The following is a 19,848-nucleotide window of genomic DNA, read 5'->3' on the forward strand; positions in this document are numbered from 1 at the left end:
GTTAATAGCATAAAGTGGGTATGAACTTCCTTAAAATCTACAGAATCAAAAGTTAAAATGAACTGGATTTTAAAAAATATTGCTTATGGAAGAGAAAAACTGGTAGACTGAGAAACCTTTTCAAATATAATTACTAATAAATGAAAATGCTACAATTTTTGTTCTGTCCTTTACTGAAAAATGTTTAACTTAAAAACACTAATGCTTTTTCTTCTATATGACTTATAATTGAACAAAAAATTTTTGCCTGATTCTTGTGAGGCTAACAAGATAAAAGCATAAGAAATTAAGATCAGTGGAAACTTATGAATAATAAACTAAAAAAAGACACAAAAGGAACAGAGAAATATGTCTGTTAGGGTGTACACCTTATACCAACTTATTCATAAAAATTACTCCAAATTATTAGCAGTAAGTTTTGAGTGAAAACCTAAGAATTAAAAACTTTTCCAGTATCTAAGTAAATGATTTTTCCATTTTAACATAAAACCAATAGATGGGTTCTTCTTATTATTCCTGGAACATTTATTCAATTTATAAACTACCTCAAAATAACAAAAGAAAAATACTTTGTGATGTAAATACTCATTTCCGCACTACAGACGCTGAGCACCTGCTCACCGTTATGCAGCTCTCCTGTGACCGTGCCTTCTCCCTGTGGGCTGCCATCCTGATCACGCCATTTCCAATCAAGGCCTCTGATCACACGAGCCCCAGGAACCATGTACTTCAGTACCTGGGAGCGAACTAGACGTCGCTGTCGTCTAAGATTAGCTTCTGCTTCCTTAGCTGCTTTTCCTATAACGTAGAAATTAGAGAAATACAGTCAAAGTCACCTTCTAGAATTGTTTCAGTAAGTTAGAAAAACCTACTGTTCTCTCTTTACCTAGCTGATCTTCACATACTCCATTTACAGTTCCATAAAGTTCAAATCCAGACAGTGAGAGATAGTGGGTCTGTCCACTCGCATTCTTTCCCATCTGTTTAATTCTCACATGTCGCCACCCTTGTTTCTCATCCTTCGGTGGATCAAGAGGCCAGGTGGCTGTTGACCTGTGAATGTTAGGGAAAATATTTTAAATATATGAAAAAGATGCTTAAGGTAGCAAAGATCTTTTTTACATAATAGAAAATTATGCGAAAAATAAAGCAACGTTCATGTTCAGTCAACAGTTTGTACACAAAATTCAAGAAATCAAAGAAAAACAGCAGTTAAGAAAATGAAAAATGAAATGTTGAATGTATATGATTAATTTGACTCATAACGCTGAAAGATTTGTAATTAATAAAATCCAAAGAAATAAGAAATTTTATGAGTAACAAATGTCTTTACGATAAAAAGATAATTATTTGCAAAATTTTAAATGAGATATTAAAACAGCAACTTTAAAGCTTGAAAATATTACCTATTAATCATGTTAAGAAGCTCCCTCCATACATCAAATACAAAAAATAATTTAATCTACACTCTACCTACTCCTCAAAATGTGCCACAATATACAGTTAAACAGTATTAGGACTAAATTTTTTAGAAACATAATGCTGACTTTCTGCCTGTAAAAAAAATACATATGATCAATAATATAAAATTTAGGAAAAGATACATAAAATAAGAAAAATCAATAGTCACTGTTAATTTCTCAAACATTCACATACACTGTGTGAATAAATAGATAATTAGTTAAGAAGTTCATTCTTTTTTTTTTTTGCTTTTATCAGTGTGCTATATACACATATATATAACTATGTATCAACTTCTTTTTAAATAAGTTCAGCTTCTACTAAAGTTTAAAGAATTTGATGGCTTTCATAAAGTCACTTTTCAAAGTTTTAACACCTAAATTATAGTACCAAGTGGTATTTTTACCAAGAAAATCTTGTTTCAGTATCTCATAAAATAGAGAGCTCTAAAAGGATACAGTTATAAAAATAAACAAAGCTCTTTACTGAGTTTTCCAATTTACAAAGACTCCTCAACTAACCCTGGTTCATTGAGACTGCAGTCATCAACATGGGTATACAAAGAAGTCCAGTTCTGTCCATCTTTGGATACCTGGAAAACCCAATTTCTCAGTGCAGACCTTCCATAACCACGAGCATGACGAAGTGTATATGCTGATGGTATCACCCAGAGACCCAGATCTATGGCAAACCAGGCATTCTTATCATCATTGCTATGACAATTTAAAGCCGAATTGTCACGACTCAATATGTCTTCTAAGCGGCCATAAGGTAGATTTCGTCCTTCTGATGATGTTACTACTACAAGTCCATAAGCAGCTGGATTAACCCATTCATATGCAGTTCTACATAAAAACAAAGAAAATACTCTTACACAGTGTTAACAGTGACCACTTTTAAAATAACTGCATTTGTTCAGACTACCTTTTTTCCACATAAAATTATATTAAGAAAAATTCTATATTTAATAATTTAAGCAACTTTTCTTCATAAAAAGAAAAATTTGGATGGTCTTAAATTTAACCTAAAAGATGAAATTCCTAGAATGACAGAATATTCAGAATGGTTTCTACTACCTAGATTTCTTTTCCAGGTGAATTATTTTCAATCTACATTAAACAGAGTGACTTACTTGGCATTTGTTCCAATCCAGTAAATGATTCCATTTTCATCAAAATCATGCTGGTGCCGAAATATAAAATTTTGGCCTTCTCTTAATTTTCGAACAAAAACAAATGAAGATCGGTCAAAATCGTACCACTGCTTGGCTACCTAACCAAAGAAAATATGGAAGACACCTTAATGATGATATTTTGAAGTTCACTGCCCACTTTGTTCCTAACCCTTTAATGTGATTTTTTAAAATAATCAATATTCATTAAAAAATATTTTAAAAAGAAAAATAACTAGAAAATTCCCTAACCGTAGCACCCCACTATTAATATCAGAGTATTTCTTTAGTCTATTATTTCAACAGAAAGAGTAAAAGAAAGTCTCAGTCATACAAAACCATTTTTCTCTTATCAGTCTGTATATTATGATAGCCAAATAATAGTCAAACTAATTGAAATAATTACCAAATTGATATTCCTTTACTTATTAGCATTAAGTTTTTGCTCATTGTTTTAGTAGTACAAATAACTATAATAGACATCTTTATGAAGAAACCATTCATAGTCTAAACTAAAATGGAATTCCCAAACCACTTTTCTAAAGGGCTAAACCACAGCAAAAAAAGCTTATTTCACACCATGTCCTTGCTAGAAACTCACCATTTTTAAGAGATACTGTTCCAGAGATTCAACTGTGGCTAAGGGTTCCATCTTCAACATTCTGCCAGTCCTGTCTATTAAGGCAGTTTCACCAGGTGCACGTTCCAACCGAAATCTTAATCTTCTTGTAAGTATCTACACAGAAATGATTAAAATGCTTCAGGGAACACTGTGCTTTTATCTTAACATTTTGAAAATGAGAAATGTTAGATAACACAGCAACTGAGATGAATAAAGTATAACCATAAAGGAAGTATCAGTATCTGTTTCCTACAAAATGTTTTAAAGAAGTTCACTGAATAAGTAATATTTTCAAGAAACAGACAAACTACTGATCTCTAAACAACTTCAAACATACATGGTTTAAATAAAATTATTATAAATCACTTAACAGATTAACAGAAATATTACAGCCTTAACTGATAACTTGCAATTTTCCAAGTAAGTTATAAAAAGCAGCTAATTAACTTATGCTATTAAAGTGAAAATATATTAAATAATCTATGGCTAATAAACTAAAAGAATACAAGGCATTTTAATAGCTTCCAATCCAATGTTTCAGTAAATAAAACAAGTATGTGCTTCATTTCTGTATAAATTTTAACTAATTTCTATAGCCACAGAATTAAACATTTATATGTACATTTAAGGAGTATTTTAGACTACAAAATTAACAGAGGGCACATCCCTAGCTTTCCTGTCTTTGTATTGTGCACAGTCTCCTGAAATGATATACATACAATAAAACATGTTGGTGCTCCTATGACTGTATAAGCTGGGAGATCTCCAGTCTTTGAGACTATTTCTATCTCATTCACCTATCAAAGATAAAACCTTTAAAATAATAGACAAAAATCCCCTTGTTCCTCTATAATGTTCTGTTTGAAGTAGAGCAAAAAGTAGACCTCTACAACTTATTTAATATATGTACCATGTCAGATATAGTAACAATACTATAACTCTCTGAACAATTTCTAGTCTGGAAATCTAGTGCCTTTGGTAACACTAATGGGTTCTTGAGGGAATGCTAAGTTTTTTGTATTGAGTAGGCATTGTTAGTGCAAATATAGTTTTTTAGTCACTTATTAAAGGCTGTATTTAAAAGAAACTATTTGATGCAGAGAAATGCAGAAAAGGTCAAACAAAAGCAAGACTCAAGCCCAAATAATCTGTAAGTAAATACTAAAGTAACCTACAGAAAAGGTAAAGATCTGTTTTGGGATATTAGCAGTAAGAATATTTATTTGTTCATATTGGGACACTAGATGCTAACATAAGGATAATTTAATGAATTAATAAGAAAGACAACCAAATAATATTTAGGAAGAAAATAGGCTTTTTATGAAACCATGTGATAATGGCAGATTTCCAAAAGAATCAACAGAAACAGCTAAGGAAGGCCATCTCTACTTAATGACATACAGAAAACAAGAAAAAAAAAATCGTGCCAGAAACATTTTCACATTTTCTTACACACTGAGTTTCACACAGAGATGAAGGGACTTAATTCATAAACAGATGGGACTTAACTCTAAAACAATAGGATTTTCTGTTTTGCTTTCCAACTGAGAGTGTCACTTTCCACTTATGATCTATTAAATATGATTTACTACTAAAAATAAACATTGAAATACTAATACATTCAAGAGTCATTAAAAAGAACAATCAAAAGGCACTGAGCGTTGAAGAATTTAACTATTAAACAATCATTAAACAATGATTTGTCACAATGTTTAAACAATCACAATCTTTTTTTAATAAAATAAAACATATTTTTTGTTTTGTTTTTTTAAGAAAAGTAAGACTGCTTCTAAATGTATTTAGCAATAACAGCAATTGCATTTTCATGGTTACCTGGAGGTTGTAAGTGGATCCTGGTGTATCATACAAATGGAGAGGTAGACGTTCAATAGACTCTAGCACAGCTATTAACTTTCGGATTAATGCAACAGCTGGTCGGCTAGGAAAACAAGCAATTGTTAAGAACTCCCACATAAGTTCAAACTAAACCTCATACAGGATCTGTAATAGCCAACCTCATACAGACTCCTACTTTCTGTATTAATGCAAAGTGAAGTCTAGTTTTGCATTAGACTATAACTGAGTAAGCAAAGATAACCTCATAACTCAATTTCTTTACTTACTAAAATATTTCACTTTTCATATGAAACTTTCACAACTGCATTCAAAGTAATGCATAATTTAACGTGTATTTTATTTTTTAAAGTTTAAAAAATTTCATTATATAATATTTGATACATATAACAGAATATATAAAGCAGTGAAGTTTGGAAAATGATGGTATTGTTAGCAAGGCAACACTGGTAAAATATTTCTGGCAAATAACATGACAAGTTATATCAAGAAGTTTTAAAAAATCATCAACTCACTAAAACTATTTAAAGCAATTTATATAAAAAAACATTTCCACCAAGACAAGTATATTTCAGTATTAGCAATAATTTGCAAAGAGTTAATATGTTTAATAGACTAATGTTTCAATAAATGATTATATATACATATAATACACACTCATTTAAAATGGTTTTTAAAATTAATAGAATTGAATTTCACTTATTATTTTAAAAATTCAATCACATTCAAAAGTAAGTTAAATCACAGAATGAACCTTTATCAACTCACAACCCAGCTCAAGTTACCTATTAATGGCCAATGGATTTCTAGCTATATCACCAATCATTTCTCCCCTTTCCATGTATTTTGAAGAAAATGTCAAAGCATTTCACCCAGAAATACTCTTGAGTATGTACCTCTACAGAAGTTTTAAAAAATAAAATCATAGCATCACCACACCTAAAAGGAATGAGTACTTCCTACTTAATATCATCAAATATATAATCAGTGTTTAGATGTCTGGTTGTATCTTAAAGATTATCTAATTTAAATAAGTGGTCAGCTGCATTCACAGCAGACATGGATTTTTTTCTTTTATTCCATTAGATTAAAAAATACTTTTTAAAAATCTTTCTTTTTATATATTTATAAGCTACTCTTGTACTGAATAAAAAAGTACCTACTTTGTATATGAACACTATAATAGACTATTTCAAAGGAAACCTATCAACTTACAAACACTTTAAACATGAAATTAGAAGAAATTTGGGGACTTACCTTTCGTCATCTTCATTTTCACTAAAGGCTGTTTTAAAAACATTTATTCTTTCTACCAGTTGACTACAATCTTGTTTCATATCTAAATCCATGCTCTTTAAAAAAAAAAAAGTTTTATGGCTGATATTGAAATTAATAAAAAAATACCAAAGATGAATATTAATATACATTACAAAATTATCAATACAATCTAAGGAAAATCATTATTGTCTTTCAATTAAAATTTTTTATTATATGACCAGTTGCTACTGCTGCTAAGTCGCTTCAGTCATGTCCAACTCTGTGCGACCCCATAGACAGCAGCCCACCAGGCTCCCCTATCCCTGGGATTCTCCAGGCAAGAACCCTGGAGTGGGTTGCCATTTCCTTCTCCAATATCTTCAATGTTATAATGGACAGCAATTACATTCCTTTCCTCAAAGTGTATACAAGCTACTTTCAGATTATTTATGAACATTTTAATTGTACTATTTACATTAATTAGTATTAGAAAAAATATGACTGGTATATAAAAAAAATGATTTCATAGACATTATTAAGTCATGTAAAGTGATGATACATCAAGATAATTTTAATAAAGGAAAAAAAATAATCACAATAAAGAGATTAACACAGACTAAACTGAAGGGAATATAAGGCTACTGATAAATATTGATACCTGTCAAATATTCACATGAACTTCCTAAATTGTCATTGCTCATAACTTAATCTTATCCAAATATTTTAGGTATTTAAAAAGGCCTACAGACTAACTCTGTTTTACAAAAGTTATGAGGAAATCAGAGCAGGGAATAATGTTAAAGTGTTTTTTACAAACAAATCTTGAATAAATTATAATCAGGTAACTAAAAAAAATCTAAACTCAATTGTTTAATTCAACTGGCTCAAACTACTGATAAAACTTAATGGCTGGAGAAATTATAGACGTTAACGTTTACTACAGTTTTTAATACTCCTTGACAAAATAAAGTAAACCTTGCTCTGTCAAAAGTGTAGCTACAAATAATTTTCTAATTATACACTTGATTCTGTACTACTTACATTGTTTAAAACAGTAAGAAGCGCTTGCACCAAGCCACTACTGCACATCTCATATGGCGAAATTGTGTTTTCATCCTTCAAAAGTACAATCAGATTTTCTAAAGCTGTCTTCATTAAATCTCTCCAAGTGTTCTCACTCTCAATACACTGAAAGAAAAAAGAAATTTTAAATAAGGATGATGATAAAAACCAACAGGTCTTAATATACTTAATTTATCAGAACATCAATTACCATGAAATTAGACATTAAACAAGATTAAGAAATTCAAATTATTAATGCAAATTTTCTCTACCACACTTGGCAACCTTGTTTGTAAAGGGCTGATTATAAATATCTCAGGCTTCACAGGCCACGTATCTTGGTCACACCTGTTTAACTCTGTCATTGTAGCCCCTATAGCAGTTACAGACAACAGGAAATAAATGAGTGTGGCTGTGTGCAATAAAACTACTACAGAACAACAATTTTACACATTCATATAATTTTCAGAAATCATGAAATATTGTTCTCATTTTTGGTATGTGTTCAACCATTTAGAAACAAAACCATACAAAATTTAACCCATGGGTGATAATTTGCTGACTCCCTAATCAATATCCGGAATAGTAAGGATAAAGAAGAAAAATTAAGATCACTGCATGTCATAAAATCTACAGGCTAACATACCTGTCTATTTGTATGAAGTTCCCAAGATGACTCTAACTGAGTTGCTATGTTTCTGAGTGTTACCACTACTCCACGAGGCATGCTTTCAACAGCTTTAAAGTGGTCGTCATATAAATCTCGAGCCATAGTTCGTACCTACCAAAATAAAAATAGTAAATGTGAACTTTTACTACAATTAATAATTTTACCAAATCTTCCTTTTAAATATATAACCTTTAAAGTTAAGATGTTTGGCCAGTTTCAAGATGCAAAAATGTTACTACTTCTATGCATGTACATCAGAAAGATTTAACGGTTAAAAAACCACTCTAGCAGATTTTAGACAAAGAACATATAGTTTTAATTTTTGGTTATTCAAACTTTATGTTCATATACTAAATAGATGCTTATTTCATTTAAATAAAATTAAAGCTATAAAAGGTAACTTGGCTCTTTTTTAACAATCTGTTTGATAGTGAACCAATAAGAAAATACAAATAAGCAAAAATAAAGGAGAGAAAAAAGAAAAGAAAATTAAGCTATCTATAATTCCATCAACTGAAGTTGAACCTTTTAACATTCCAGGGTATATTTTAACTTGATATGTCTTTCTTCTATTTACATTATATTATTCACACAAAATATGATGCTCATATATTTATATATTACATCAAGAGCAAGAATGACTACTGTCATTTTGGGCACTAATTAGCTCTCATTTAAATTAAAGTAATATTATTTGAGAGAGGAACCCACACATGTCCAAGGCTTGGGTCTGATGAAATTTTGTACATAACGCTGTTTTTATGATTTATTACAATTTCATTTATATCACAAACTAACCTAGCATAGCTGTAATGTTAATAGAAAAAATTTTGCTCTCTACAAGAAATAATAATAAGTTACTATTCTATTTTAGTATGCCTCTCAGAATTAAAAGGTAAGTAAGTTCTGAATATCGGGCAACAGTGAAGAAACTATTCCTTTATAAACAGTATTAAGAAATAAAAACAGGTTAAAACTGTGTGTATACAAAATTATTTTTTATATTTTATCTATTACTTTATAATAAAATTATTTTTACCTAAAGTTAGTGTATTTTGACACATACAGCTTTCATGCACACAAGAATAACCACATGATCACTGAGTTACTACTGATTTCAAGAAACTGAATGAATAATTGTATTTTATTTAAGAAAATTAAATTAGAGGACTGAGACTATGCTCTCTTTGATTTACTTTTCTTTTGCATTATAAAGCTCATTTCCCTGTGAGTTAATCTAGATTTGGGTGGTTAATATAATTTCCTGGTGGCTCAGACAGTAAAGAATCTGCCTGCAATGCAGGAAACCCAGGTTCAATCCCTGGGTTGAGAAGATCCCATGGAGACGGGAATGGCAACACACTCCAATATTCTTGCTTGGAAAATTCCATGGACAGAGGAGCCTGGCAGGCTACAGTCCGTAAGTCGCAAAGAGTCAGACACAACTGAGCAACTAACACTTTCATATTTTATTCCAAAAAGCTCCTGAGATAGCTGAGTGGTAGTTTATAAAGAATTTAAGAGTTGAGCTTCATCATTTGAGAATTTCATACCTGTGAAATCAACTAGTCACTCAAATTTATTTGTAATCCACAAATCAATACTTGTAGCACTTTTCACAGTTATTTGTGGGCATGTGTATGCAGTGTAGCAAAAACTTAAAAAGTGTGACCACAGCCTCACAGGAACCTACACCTGTTATTTCTCCAAGAAGCAATTCACAGAAGCTTTACAGAACATAACTACCATGAAAAAAGTAAATTGTATTTAGTCCAAATTCCTTTTACCATATAATGGCTACCTTCAATTGAGATATTTCTTCCTCAAATGCCCTTAAGATATCCTGAATTAGAAGGAATCTGTAGCTTCAGAGTCTACATTTACAACTGGAAATTATTATATGCAATAAGTAATGCCTTCATAAATCATATAGTGCTTCTAGTAAAATCCCTTACTACTATTTCTATGGCCAAAGCCATACAAACACAAGTACCCTCCCATCTCAAGCACTCAAAGGCATTCTTTACATACATACTGTATGAAAAACCTATATCATTATTATATGTAAAATAAAAATGTGTCATCAGAAGATAACGAATCTAACTATGAAATTTTACTTTCTTTTTTAAAAATAAAAAAATTCAACAGCAATTGATAGGACAGATGGAAACATAATGGATTTATTTAAAAATGTATACTAAATGGACAGAATTTAAAAATTAGTAATATGAGTCAATAACACTTGCTTCTGTATCTTTTTGAGAGGTGACTTCATCTAAGATGGCCATTAAACTAAGTATCAAATTATCTGGGTCTAGATCCAGGAATTCAAACTGCTTTATCACAAAGTATTTAATCAGGATTACAAAATATAATAATGCATATTCAATCTCCCTGTATCACTAAAAATACTACTATCATTAATTAAAGCATAAGTTTAAAGCTTTGATGACATTAAAAACTTAAGATGATTTTAAAATAATTTAGATTTTATTCTTTATCTCATCAATTTTATTTCTATTTTAATATTGATGTTTAGTATATATACAGAAAATAACTAAATGTACACATATTATGAAAAGTGAGATAATGAGCACAGAAAAAGGAAAACTGAAAATACATTAGACTAGGGTAGCCTATGTTATATGCCTCAGTTTCTGAACTGCCAATAATCTACCTCTAAAACCCTATGTCCGTGTAAAAGACAAAACAAATCAAATTCCACAAATTTACCTTTTGCTTAGTTTTTTCTAATTTAGATTTTAGTTTTCTTCCTCTTTTGCCAGTCCAGCCAGTCACAAATTCTGAACCTTAAAAAGAAAAAAAAAAGACATTTCACAGGATGTATTTTGTGAAATTTAACAATTTATGTGCAATTTAACATATTCATTCATTCTTATTCTGCTAAACTGACATACCTACATACTTACCCAGAGAAGTTTCTGCAGTAAATGAATGCCTGGTTCCTCTATTAGATTCAAACACAAATCCAGGTAAATCTTCTTTCAGTACTGTTGCCTGCTGGCCATCTGAGTTATGAATAGCAATTTCTCCTTCTTTCAAACACGTTAGTGACCAATTCCCTACGGTGAGTTTCGTGGGTCCCGGTGCTGAGAGTATAGGTTGACTTGAAGTAGATGGCTTTACTTGGCCTCGTGCTCTTTGTAGCTTCTCTAAGAATTCACTTCTACTTTCTATAAAGACAAAATGTTTGTTTTAAAACTTCATTCCTCTCAAATATACCATTAAAAAAAATGAAACTACCTACTGGAATATCAGTTTTATTAAAAAAAAATTCACTCAAGTTTTGTTCTTTGATATACTCTCACTGATTTGCTATTATTTAGGTTCAGGCATAAAAACAATCCTCTGGCTTTTGGGATAATATACAATTTGAGACAGCATCAAACATGTGCAATTCATTATTGCATGATGAGAGGCACCTTTACACAAAAGCATGGCGAGAGTAATCCTTGTCTCATACAACAGAAAGACATGAAATGCTTTCATGGTACAATCACTTTCTATGGTGATATTAAAGAAAGGGCCATATGATCATCAAGGATATGCTACTGCTTTGACAATGGTGGCAGAAATGAGCAGAAAAACAAATTATCAAAATTATAGAAATTAGTAAAGGGATTTTGTAGAAACAAAATATTACCTGAACTATCCGATCCACCTTCGGGACTACCACTTGAATACATGGTGGCTAGTTTTCCATCCAAGATGAATCTAAACCATCCATTACTGCCATTAGACAACTCCAAGGCTGCTGCATCGCTCCATATATACAAGCAGTCCCTTCCCCTGATGATGGACCAATCTCTCCAATGATATGGTTTACCTTGCTGCAACTCTTTAGCATCTTCCTGTGGTTCATCTTCCTGAATGTGTAAAATTATTCAATGAAATGTGGAAAATAATTTATATTTCAAATATTTGTAAGTATTTATAAAAACATGACCATGAATCAAATTTAGAATTAAAATATCCTGAATATAATATTCATCTGCCTGTAGTTTAACATGTATTATGATTCAACTAATTATCATCTTACAAGTCCGTCTTAAAAATGGTTAAGAAATTCACATGACCTAAGTTATGACATTTCTAGGTATATAGGTAAAGAAAACAAATGGATTAGCTCTAAACACAATTACCTAACTAACTATGACTTGATAAACTCACCGTATCCCTGGGCCTAAGAGATTATTTGTAAAAACATGGATATTTACACTAAATCAATGGTATCCAAACCTAGCAGTGTAAAAGAACCATCAGAGATGTGTTTTATCAGTAAACTGTAAGGCCCCACCCTTAGCCAAGTGAATCAAATGTACTGGATCATTCCTATAATGATAAAAATGTTAGTTATAACACGTTTAAAAAAAATAATTTGTAAACATTGTTTGACTAGCCTGGCATCCTAAAAGTTTTGATTTTGTTGATAACAATTAAATATTAAGAATATTCATCATCAACATATGATCTTGGCAAGTGTGTACATGTATGCATGTATAGGTAAAGTATTTTTAAACTTTTATAGACTTATTATACTTTAAAAAACTTGAAGGGACTTCCCTGATGGTCCAGTGGTTAAGAATCTGCCTTCCAATGCAGGGAATTTGGTTCCATCCTAGTTCCCTGATTGGGGAACTAGGATCCCCCATGGCATGGAGCAACTAAGCCCATGCCACAGCTACTGAGCCTCCATGCTACAGAGTGTGAGCACCTCAACTAAAGTACATGCACCTCAATGAAAGATCCTGCATGATGCAACGAAGAGCCAGTGTGCCATAATGAAGACCTGACACAGCCAAATAAATAAATATTTTAAAAAAATGTAATGCATCTTTCACATGTTTCTTCCCTGAAGCAGTAGTAGTTTATAACACTAAAATAAGATTGCAAAATATGGATTATAAATTTCTCTAATGTAAGTACTTGTGCTCCAGACCATGAGAGATTAATAAAGATTAAGGCTTGACTATCCATTGTAAACAAATTAAAAACCAGAGAAAATATATGAAAAAGTGTTTTCAGATACCGGACAACAAGCAACACAGGACTGAGTGATCTCTAGAAAACAGAAACAATTAACTAAGCCTAAGGTAAGCCTCTTAGGCTCAGACAGTTTTTCTGGTTAAGGTCTTAAGAAAAGGGAACACAGAGTAAAGCAGTGTAAGGAAATCTGTCTTTGAAGAGATTAAGGCAAATGGAATACGCATGGTAGATGAGTTCAGGATCAGGGAGTCAAGCAAAAAAGACCTCTTAGAAATGTGCAAAGTGGTCTCCAGGACATCTCTACTGAGTATCAGACCACCTGTGTATAAGTGATGTTACACATAAGACTGGGCAAAGAATGATTTGAAAACGATAAGCTGGAAAATTCAGAAGTCACACATGATGATCATACATTTGCATTCCAAACAGCCATAATGGAAAATCTTCATACCAATAGTTGAGACTTTTTCCAAATCTGATGATAACTGTAAGCCCACAGAGCAGAGAAAATTAAATAATCCTGAGCCGGGGCAGACCCCCACATGTGCATGCACACATACAAGCTAAACACAGCTGCTGCTGCTGCTAAGTGACTTCAGTCGTGTCTGACTCTGTGTGACCCCATAGACAGCAGCCCACCAGGCTCCCCCGTCCCTGGGATTCTCCAGGCAAGAACACTGGAGTGGGTTGACATTTCCTTCTCCAATGCATGAAAGTGAAAAGTGAAAGTGAAGACACTCAGTTGTGTCTGACTCTTAGTGACCCCATGGACTGCAGCCTACCAGGCTCCTCTGTCCATGGGACTTTCCAGACAAGAGTACTGGAGTGGGATGCCACTGCCTTCTCTGAAACACAGCTAAACACATGAAAGACAAATTGCTAAAAACAAGTTATAAAGTCTTAAGAATAGCCAGAGAAAGAAAAGATTCAATATACACAAAGGAACAAGATGAAAAAATAAGGCAAACTTAACAGTATATAACACTATGCACATCCAGTGACAATGGGGTATCTCTTCAAGTACTAAAAAAAGGCTGGCCAAGAATCCCTGCAGGCACTGAAAATGTCCATTAAAAATCAAGGCCAGGACTTCTCTGGTAGTCCAGTGGTTAAGAATCCACCTGCCAATGCAGGGGACACAGGTATGAACCCTGGTCCGGGAAGACAGTGCAACTAAGTCCGTTCACCATAACTGCTGAACCCACAAACCCGTGCTCTACAATAAGAGAAGTCTTTGCAATGAGAAGACCACGTATGGAAAAGAAGCCCCTATACTCCAACTAGAAAAGACCATGTGCATAGCAACAAAGATTCAGTACAGCCAAAAAAAAACAGGGGGGCAAAAGCAGTCCAGTGGTTAGGACTCCAAGCTGCCACGACAGGGGGCACAGGTTTGCTCCCTGATTGGGGAACTAAGATCCCACAAGGCATGCAGCATGGCCAAAAAAAAGATATTTTCAGACAAGTAAAATCTCAAAGAATTTTCTGCCTTGTCGTGCCATTTTCTAAGTAATGTATTTTGAAGAATAAAAGTTTAATTTTAATGAAAACAATTTACTGATTTTTGTTGTTCTTCTTTTATAATATAATCTTTTAATGCCCTATCTAAAAAACCTCTGGCAGACTCAAGGTCACTAAGATTTTCTTCTTTTTCCTCTAGAAACCTTACAATTTTAGCCCACAAATGTTAGTTCACGATTTATTCTCTGTTAAAAGGGGTGAGATTTCATACTTCTGCATATGTTATCCACTTGTTCAAGCATAATTTTTTAGATCACCCTTTCCTGACTGAATTACCTTAGCACTTATTTGAACAATTGACCATATATGTGTGGGTCATTAATCTATTTTTACACCACTAGCACACTTTCTTAGTTACTACAGCTTTCTTTCAAAGGATGCTTTGGCTATTCCAGGTTCCTATAATCTTCATATAAATGTAGAATTTGCTTGTTAATTTCTACAAAGACTGATGGAATCTGTAACCTATCTCTTGAAAGAATTCCAAGGGGATGAACCCAGATAACACTTATTTGGTTTATGTTAAATGTCCAGTAATTTAGGAAATATACACATTCATCCTTAACCAGGAAGGATTCTGCAACTACAAACCATACTCTATCATTCTCTCAAAAATAGTATTACTCAGTCGCTAATACTTAGGAAGCATTCACTAAATGCCAGGACTTAACCCTTGCCGGCACTCGGTGGAGACAGATAAAGCGCATTTTTTGACATGCAATCTAAAGCAAGAATTATCAATAGGTACTGAAACCAGTGGATAAAAGTTTAATGAGAAACAGCATATCTCCACAGTCTCAAAATTATCTCCTCATAAATTACTAACTACAAAAGGAAAAAGTATCTTTACAATACAGAAACCTGGCAGAGGCAGACATGATAAACTGATCCAAGTTAACTATCAGCAGGAAAGCAAACAGACATCATACACCTCTTAGAAGGCAGGTTTTACACCAAAATCGCCGTAACGTCACCACTATAGTCTTTCTGCTAAAAACACGTTGTGTTTTGAATCAAATCATGAAGAAACATGGCACAAACACAATGTAAGGATCATTGTCCAAATTAAGGGATCTCTCCTCTTCAGAAACATGCCAGGGCTATAAAAGAGAAAGCTGAGAAATGGAACAACATGATGACTAAATGAAATGTGCTCCTGGACTGGATTCTGCAAGTGTGAGGTGGAGAGGTAGGAAGGTTGTAGGCACAGGCAGGGTTTGCTATTAGAGACAACAGAAAATTAGAATAAGTCTCTGGATTAGATAGTTTTTTTTATAAATATTAAATTTCCTGATTTTGATAACTATACTAGGATTATATAAGACAATGTCCTGGTTTTATGGTGAAGAATTTAGGTATAAAAAGGGACACAATGTATCCTATTTCTCTTAAACAATATATTTTATTTTATTCTATCTATTTTTATTTCTGGCCATGCTGAGAGGCTTGTGGGATCTTAGTTCCCCGACCAGGAATTGAACGCAGCACTAGGTAGTGAAAACGCAGAGTCCCAACCATTAGACCACCACAAAATTCCCTCAAATAATATATTTCAAATGAGCATGCACACACATTGTCTTTGTAAGTAATTAAGCAAATGGGGCAAAATATCAGTAATTAGTGATTTTGGATAGAGAATGTCCTGATATTCTTTATACGCAACTTTTTTTGCAAGTTTTAAGGTTTATCCATGATACATTTTAAAAGAAAAGTGACCAAATTTTTAAAAACTACAGTATGACTCCATATTGCCATTATTTTGTCAAATTGTCAAAACCCGTCATGATTGGAACTACATTTCTCCAAAAGAAACCCTATTCCTGATAGATACCATTGCAATCAACACCACTCACTTTTTCTGGTTTTGATTCCTCTTCATTCTCATCATCAGAGGAAGGACCTGCCAAAGTGGACACTTTGCTAATAACACCAAGTCTGGCTAGCTGATCCAAAAATATATCGCCACCTTTATCTACTAAATCTCTTATGATTTGCAAAGCCAGCAAGTGGCCATCATCATCATCCTGGGGAGAAAACAGAAGGAAATTAAAAGAAAATGGTAAAAATAAGTTTAGCAGCATGGAATAGGCAAATGCACTCATTTGTACAGACAAAATGATTTAATTAAATTAGGATGCAACTGATTTTACTACTAGTTAATGAAATTAAAACTACAGATGTTTCAAAAAATGACAATAAACTTACCTCTTGATCAAGAACAGTTGCAGTTATTTCCACTAGTATTGTAGGCAAATTGTGACCAACATCAGAATCACAAACTTCTTTTAAGAGTGCTTCAGAGCAAAAATGAATCATTTTTCGAATCAGAGCAAGACTTGCTTTCCTTGGAAAGTAAAAAAAAAAAAAAAGGACTTTTAGGTAGCCATGATACGCTAAAATTAAAAAAATAATAATAATAATGAAAATTAAAATATCTAATTTAAGTTTTAAACAGTCTGCTGAAAATATACTTAATATAAGAATACTATTAGTAAGAACCTACTGAATAGTACAGGGAACTCTATTCAGTACTATGTAATGACCTATATGGGAAAATAATATTTTTTAAAAGTGGATATATGTTTATATAACTGACTCACTTTGCTGTACAGCAGAAACTAACACAACGTTGTAAATCAACTATACTCCAATAAAAAAAATTTTTAATACAAAATCAAACTAAGACAATATTAAACTAGTTATACATTCTTTTTTTTAGGTAATTTCATTTTTTATTCTTAATTGAGCTCATTAAAACAAATTATTTTTGTAATTTACTTACATGTGCTATTTCATATTCAAGCAGCATTATTGCTAACATTCCATGATAATTTTAGAAAATCAAAAATGGTACCATTACTGATAAATGGTGTCTATAACTCCTAACATAAAACTCTTAAAACATCTGATGGTTTATATTGAAATCAAATTTTTAATCAAGCATTTTCATCCTTTGTCAAACTTAAGACTGTTCATTATAACTATATTCTCTAAATGAGACCCTAGTAACCCCATGCCCTCAAATATTCCCATTGTTAACAACTTGCATGACTCCTTTCCCTTCTATTTAGCTACTACTTTGCTCAGAGCATAGGAGATACTCAATAATGTCACATAAACTAACCTCAACTTTATAATAAGCAATTTGTTTTTTTAAAGTAGAAGACACAATAACCACAGACATTAAAATGATAATACACTGGTCTATTACATAAAAGTTAGTAATTCTTTTAACACACGTTTTCTGAGCATCTAGCAATAGTCTGAGCACCAAGCTGTAGATATCAATGCCTTTGAAGTGACTCCTCCACAGGAAGGGTGGAGAGGCAAAAATCACTACCAAGATCTAAGAGGGGCATGTGACGCAGATGTATTCCCTCATAATGCGGCCTTCATGTATTTCACAACTCTCCCTAGATGAATTTCGTAACACTATGCATTCCTTAAATTTAAAATATCCTTTATTACAAATTCAAGTACATAACAGAATACAGTAGGCAAAAGGAGGACAAACTGGCCTAACTGGATCAGTTCCTTCCAGTGTTTGTTAATACCTATGTATATATGGTTGTAAAATCAGTATTTATGTATAATAATAGTTTTATGTTTTGATTTATCTCAATTAAAATAACATAAGAATGTTCACATGTTGTCTACCTATCTGGCTACTATCACTCACTATCATGCTGAATCATTATAAGCCAGGAACACTTGTATGTATTTTAAAAACTTTACATGTCATTTAATCCACCCAACAAACCCTATGAAGCAGTTTTATTAGCTCTATTTTACAGATGAAAAAAAAAAGGTCACAAAGAAAGGTAAGTCTACTAAGGTCAGAGAGCTAATAAATTAAGAGCCTCAACTCAGGGACTTCCCTGGTGGTCCAATGGCTAAGACTCTGCCTTCCCAATGCAGGCGGCTGGGGTTCAATCCCTGATCAGGGAACTAGATCTCACATGCCACAGCTAAAAGACAGCACATGCTGAAATGAAGATCGAAGATTCCAAGTGCCGCAACCAAGACCCGATGCAGCCAAATAAATAAATAAATATTTAAAAAAAAAAAAAAGGAGCCTCAACTCAAACTCATCTCTTAACCAATTCACCATGCATAATATACATAAAATAAAATTTTCCTGTTTAACAGTATTATATAAATTGTGAGCATTTAGCTTACAGACTTTTTAATCAATACAATAGTATTATTTTTATACTATTATTATTTAATATATTTAACACTATTATTATTTCATATACTATAGATTATTTTTATACAGTTTTATTTCTTCAGTAGAGGGATTCTTTGATCCCGGAGTCTAAACATTTTCATACATACTGAATGTGCATCAGTATGGAATCCATACTTGACAAATGGATTTTTTAAAAAATCTATTAAGTGACAACATGGATGGACCTCAAGGGCATTGTGCTAAGTGAATAAGCCAGAGAAAGACAAATACTGCCTCATATCACTTAAACACAGCTTTAGAGACAGAGAATGAAACAAAAAGCTCAAAGACCAAGATTTCAGACAGTGTGGATTCTGTGAAGACAGTAAAATATTATGATTGATATGCAAAATGCCTTAGGGGTAAATTTAAATCTGGTGGGTTAACTGTCACTGGACGTAAGCATTTGAACTGAGGCCTGAATGAAGCAACCCATCATTCAAAGGCTCCGGATACTGACAAGTCTCCACCGAAGTGAGCTAAGTGCAAAAGTCTCAAGGTAAGAATGGACATAGAAAGTTTCAAAAACAGAAAGGTTAGCATAGTTTAAGTGCAATAGACTAGGGGTTAGATAGTACTAAATGCGATCAGAGAGCTGATTGGGACTTAAACAAGACACCTTCCAAGCCTGAATGTTAAGGAGTTAGGTTTTATTTAAGGCCAATTAAAAACTACTTGGCTTCCCAAGTGGCTCAGTGGAAAAGAATCCTCCTGCCAAGCAGGAGATGCAAGTTCAATCCCCAGGTCGGGAAGATCCCTGGAGAAGGAAAAACCCACTTCAGTATTTTTCCCTGGAAAATCCCATGGACAGAGGGGCCTGGCAGGCTACAGTCTGTGGGGTTGCAGAAGAGACATAGCTCTCAGACATGGCTTAGTGACTAAAACAAGAAGAAGCTACTGGAGGGTTTACATCAGGTGATGTGACATGATTTAAAAATGAATTCAGCCTAATATGTAGGAAAAGACTATAGAGGGACAAGACAGAAAAAGAG

General features: G+C 32.8%; 1 protein-coding gene across 1 annotated transcript in view; it reads right to left on the reverse strand.

Annotated features, from left to right (window-relative positions):
• The window catches only part of HECTD1 (HECT domain E3 ubiquitin protein ligase 1), a 71,364-nt gene that overhangs the window by 27,495 nt on the left and 24,021 nt on the right, over nt 1-19,848 (reverse strand). Inside the window, exons 10-23 of the mRNA XM_069559429.1 lie at nt 16,831-16,969; nt 16,479-16,649; nt 11,762-11,984; nt 11,028-11,291; nt 10,831-10,907; nt 8,074-8,208; nt 7,407-7,553; nt 6,366-6,460; nt 5,088-5,193; nt 3,234-3,368; nt 2,594-2,733; nt 1,983-2,306; nt 887-1,053; nt 622-798 (exon numbers count right to left, since the gene is read on the reverse strand). Coding sequence (XP_069415530.1) covers nt 622-798; nt 887-1,053; nt 1,983-2,306; nt 2,594-2,733; nt 3,234-3,368; nt 5,088-5,193; nt 6,366-6,460; nt 7,407-7,553; nt 8,074-8,208; nt 10,831-10,907; nt 11,028-11,291; nt 11,762-11,984; nt 16,479-16,649; nt 16,831-16,969 — 2,300 coding nt within the window. The remainder of the gene's footprint in view (nt 1-621; nt 799-886; nt 1,054-1,982; nt 2,307-2,593; nt 2,734-3,233; nt 3,369-5,087; nt 5,194-6,365; nt 6,461-7,406; nt 7,554-8,073; nt 8,209-10,830; nt 10,908-11,027; nt 11,292-11,761; nt 11,985-16,478; nt 16,650-16,830; nt 16,970-19,848) is intronic.

The sequence above is a fragment of the Ovis canadensis genome, chromosome 18, assembly GCF_042477335.2.
Source record: "Ovis canadensis isolate MfBH-ARS-UI-01 breed Bighorn chromosome 18, ARS-UI_OviCan_v2, whole genome shotgun sequence".
Lineage (NCBI taxonomy): Eukaryota > Metazoa > Chordata > Mammalia > Artiodactyla > Bovidae > Ovis > Ovis canadensis.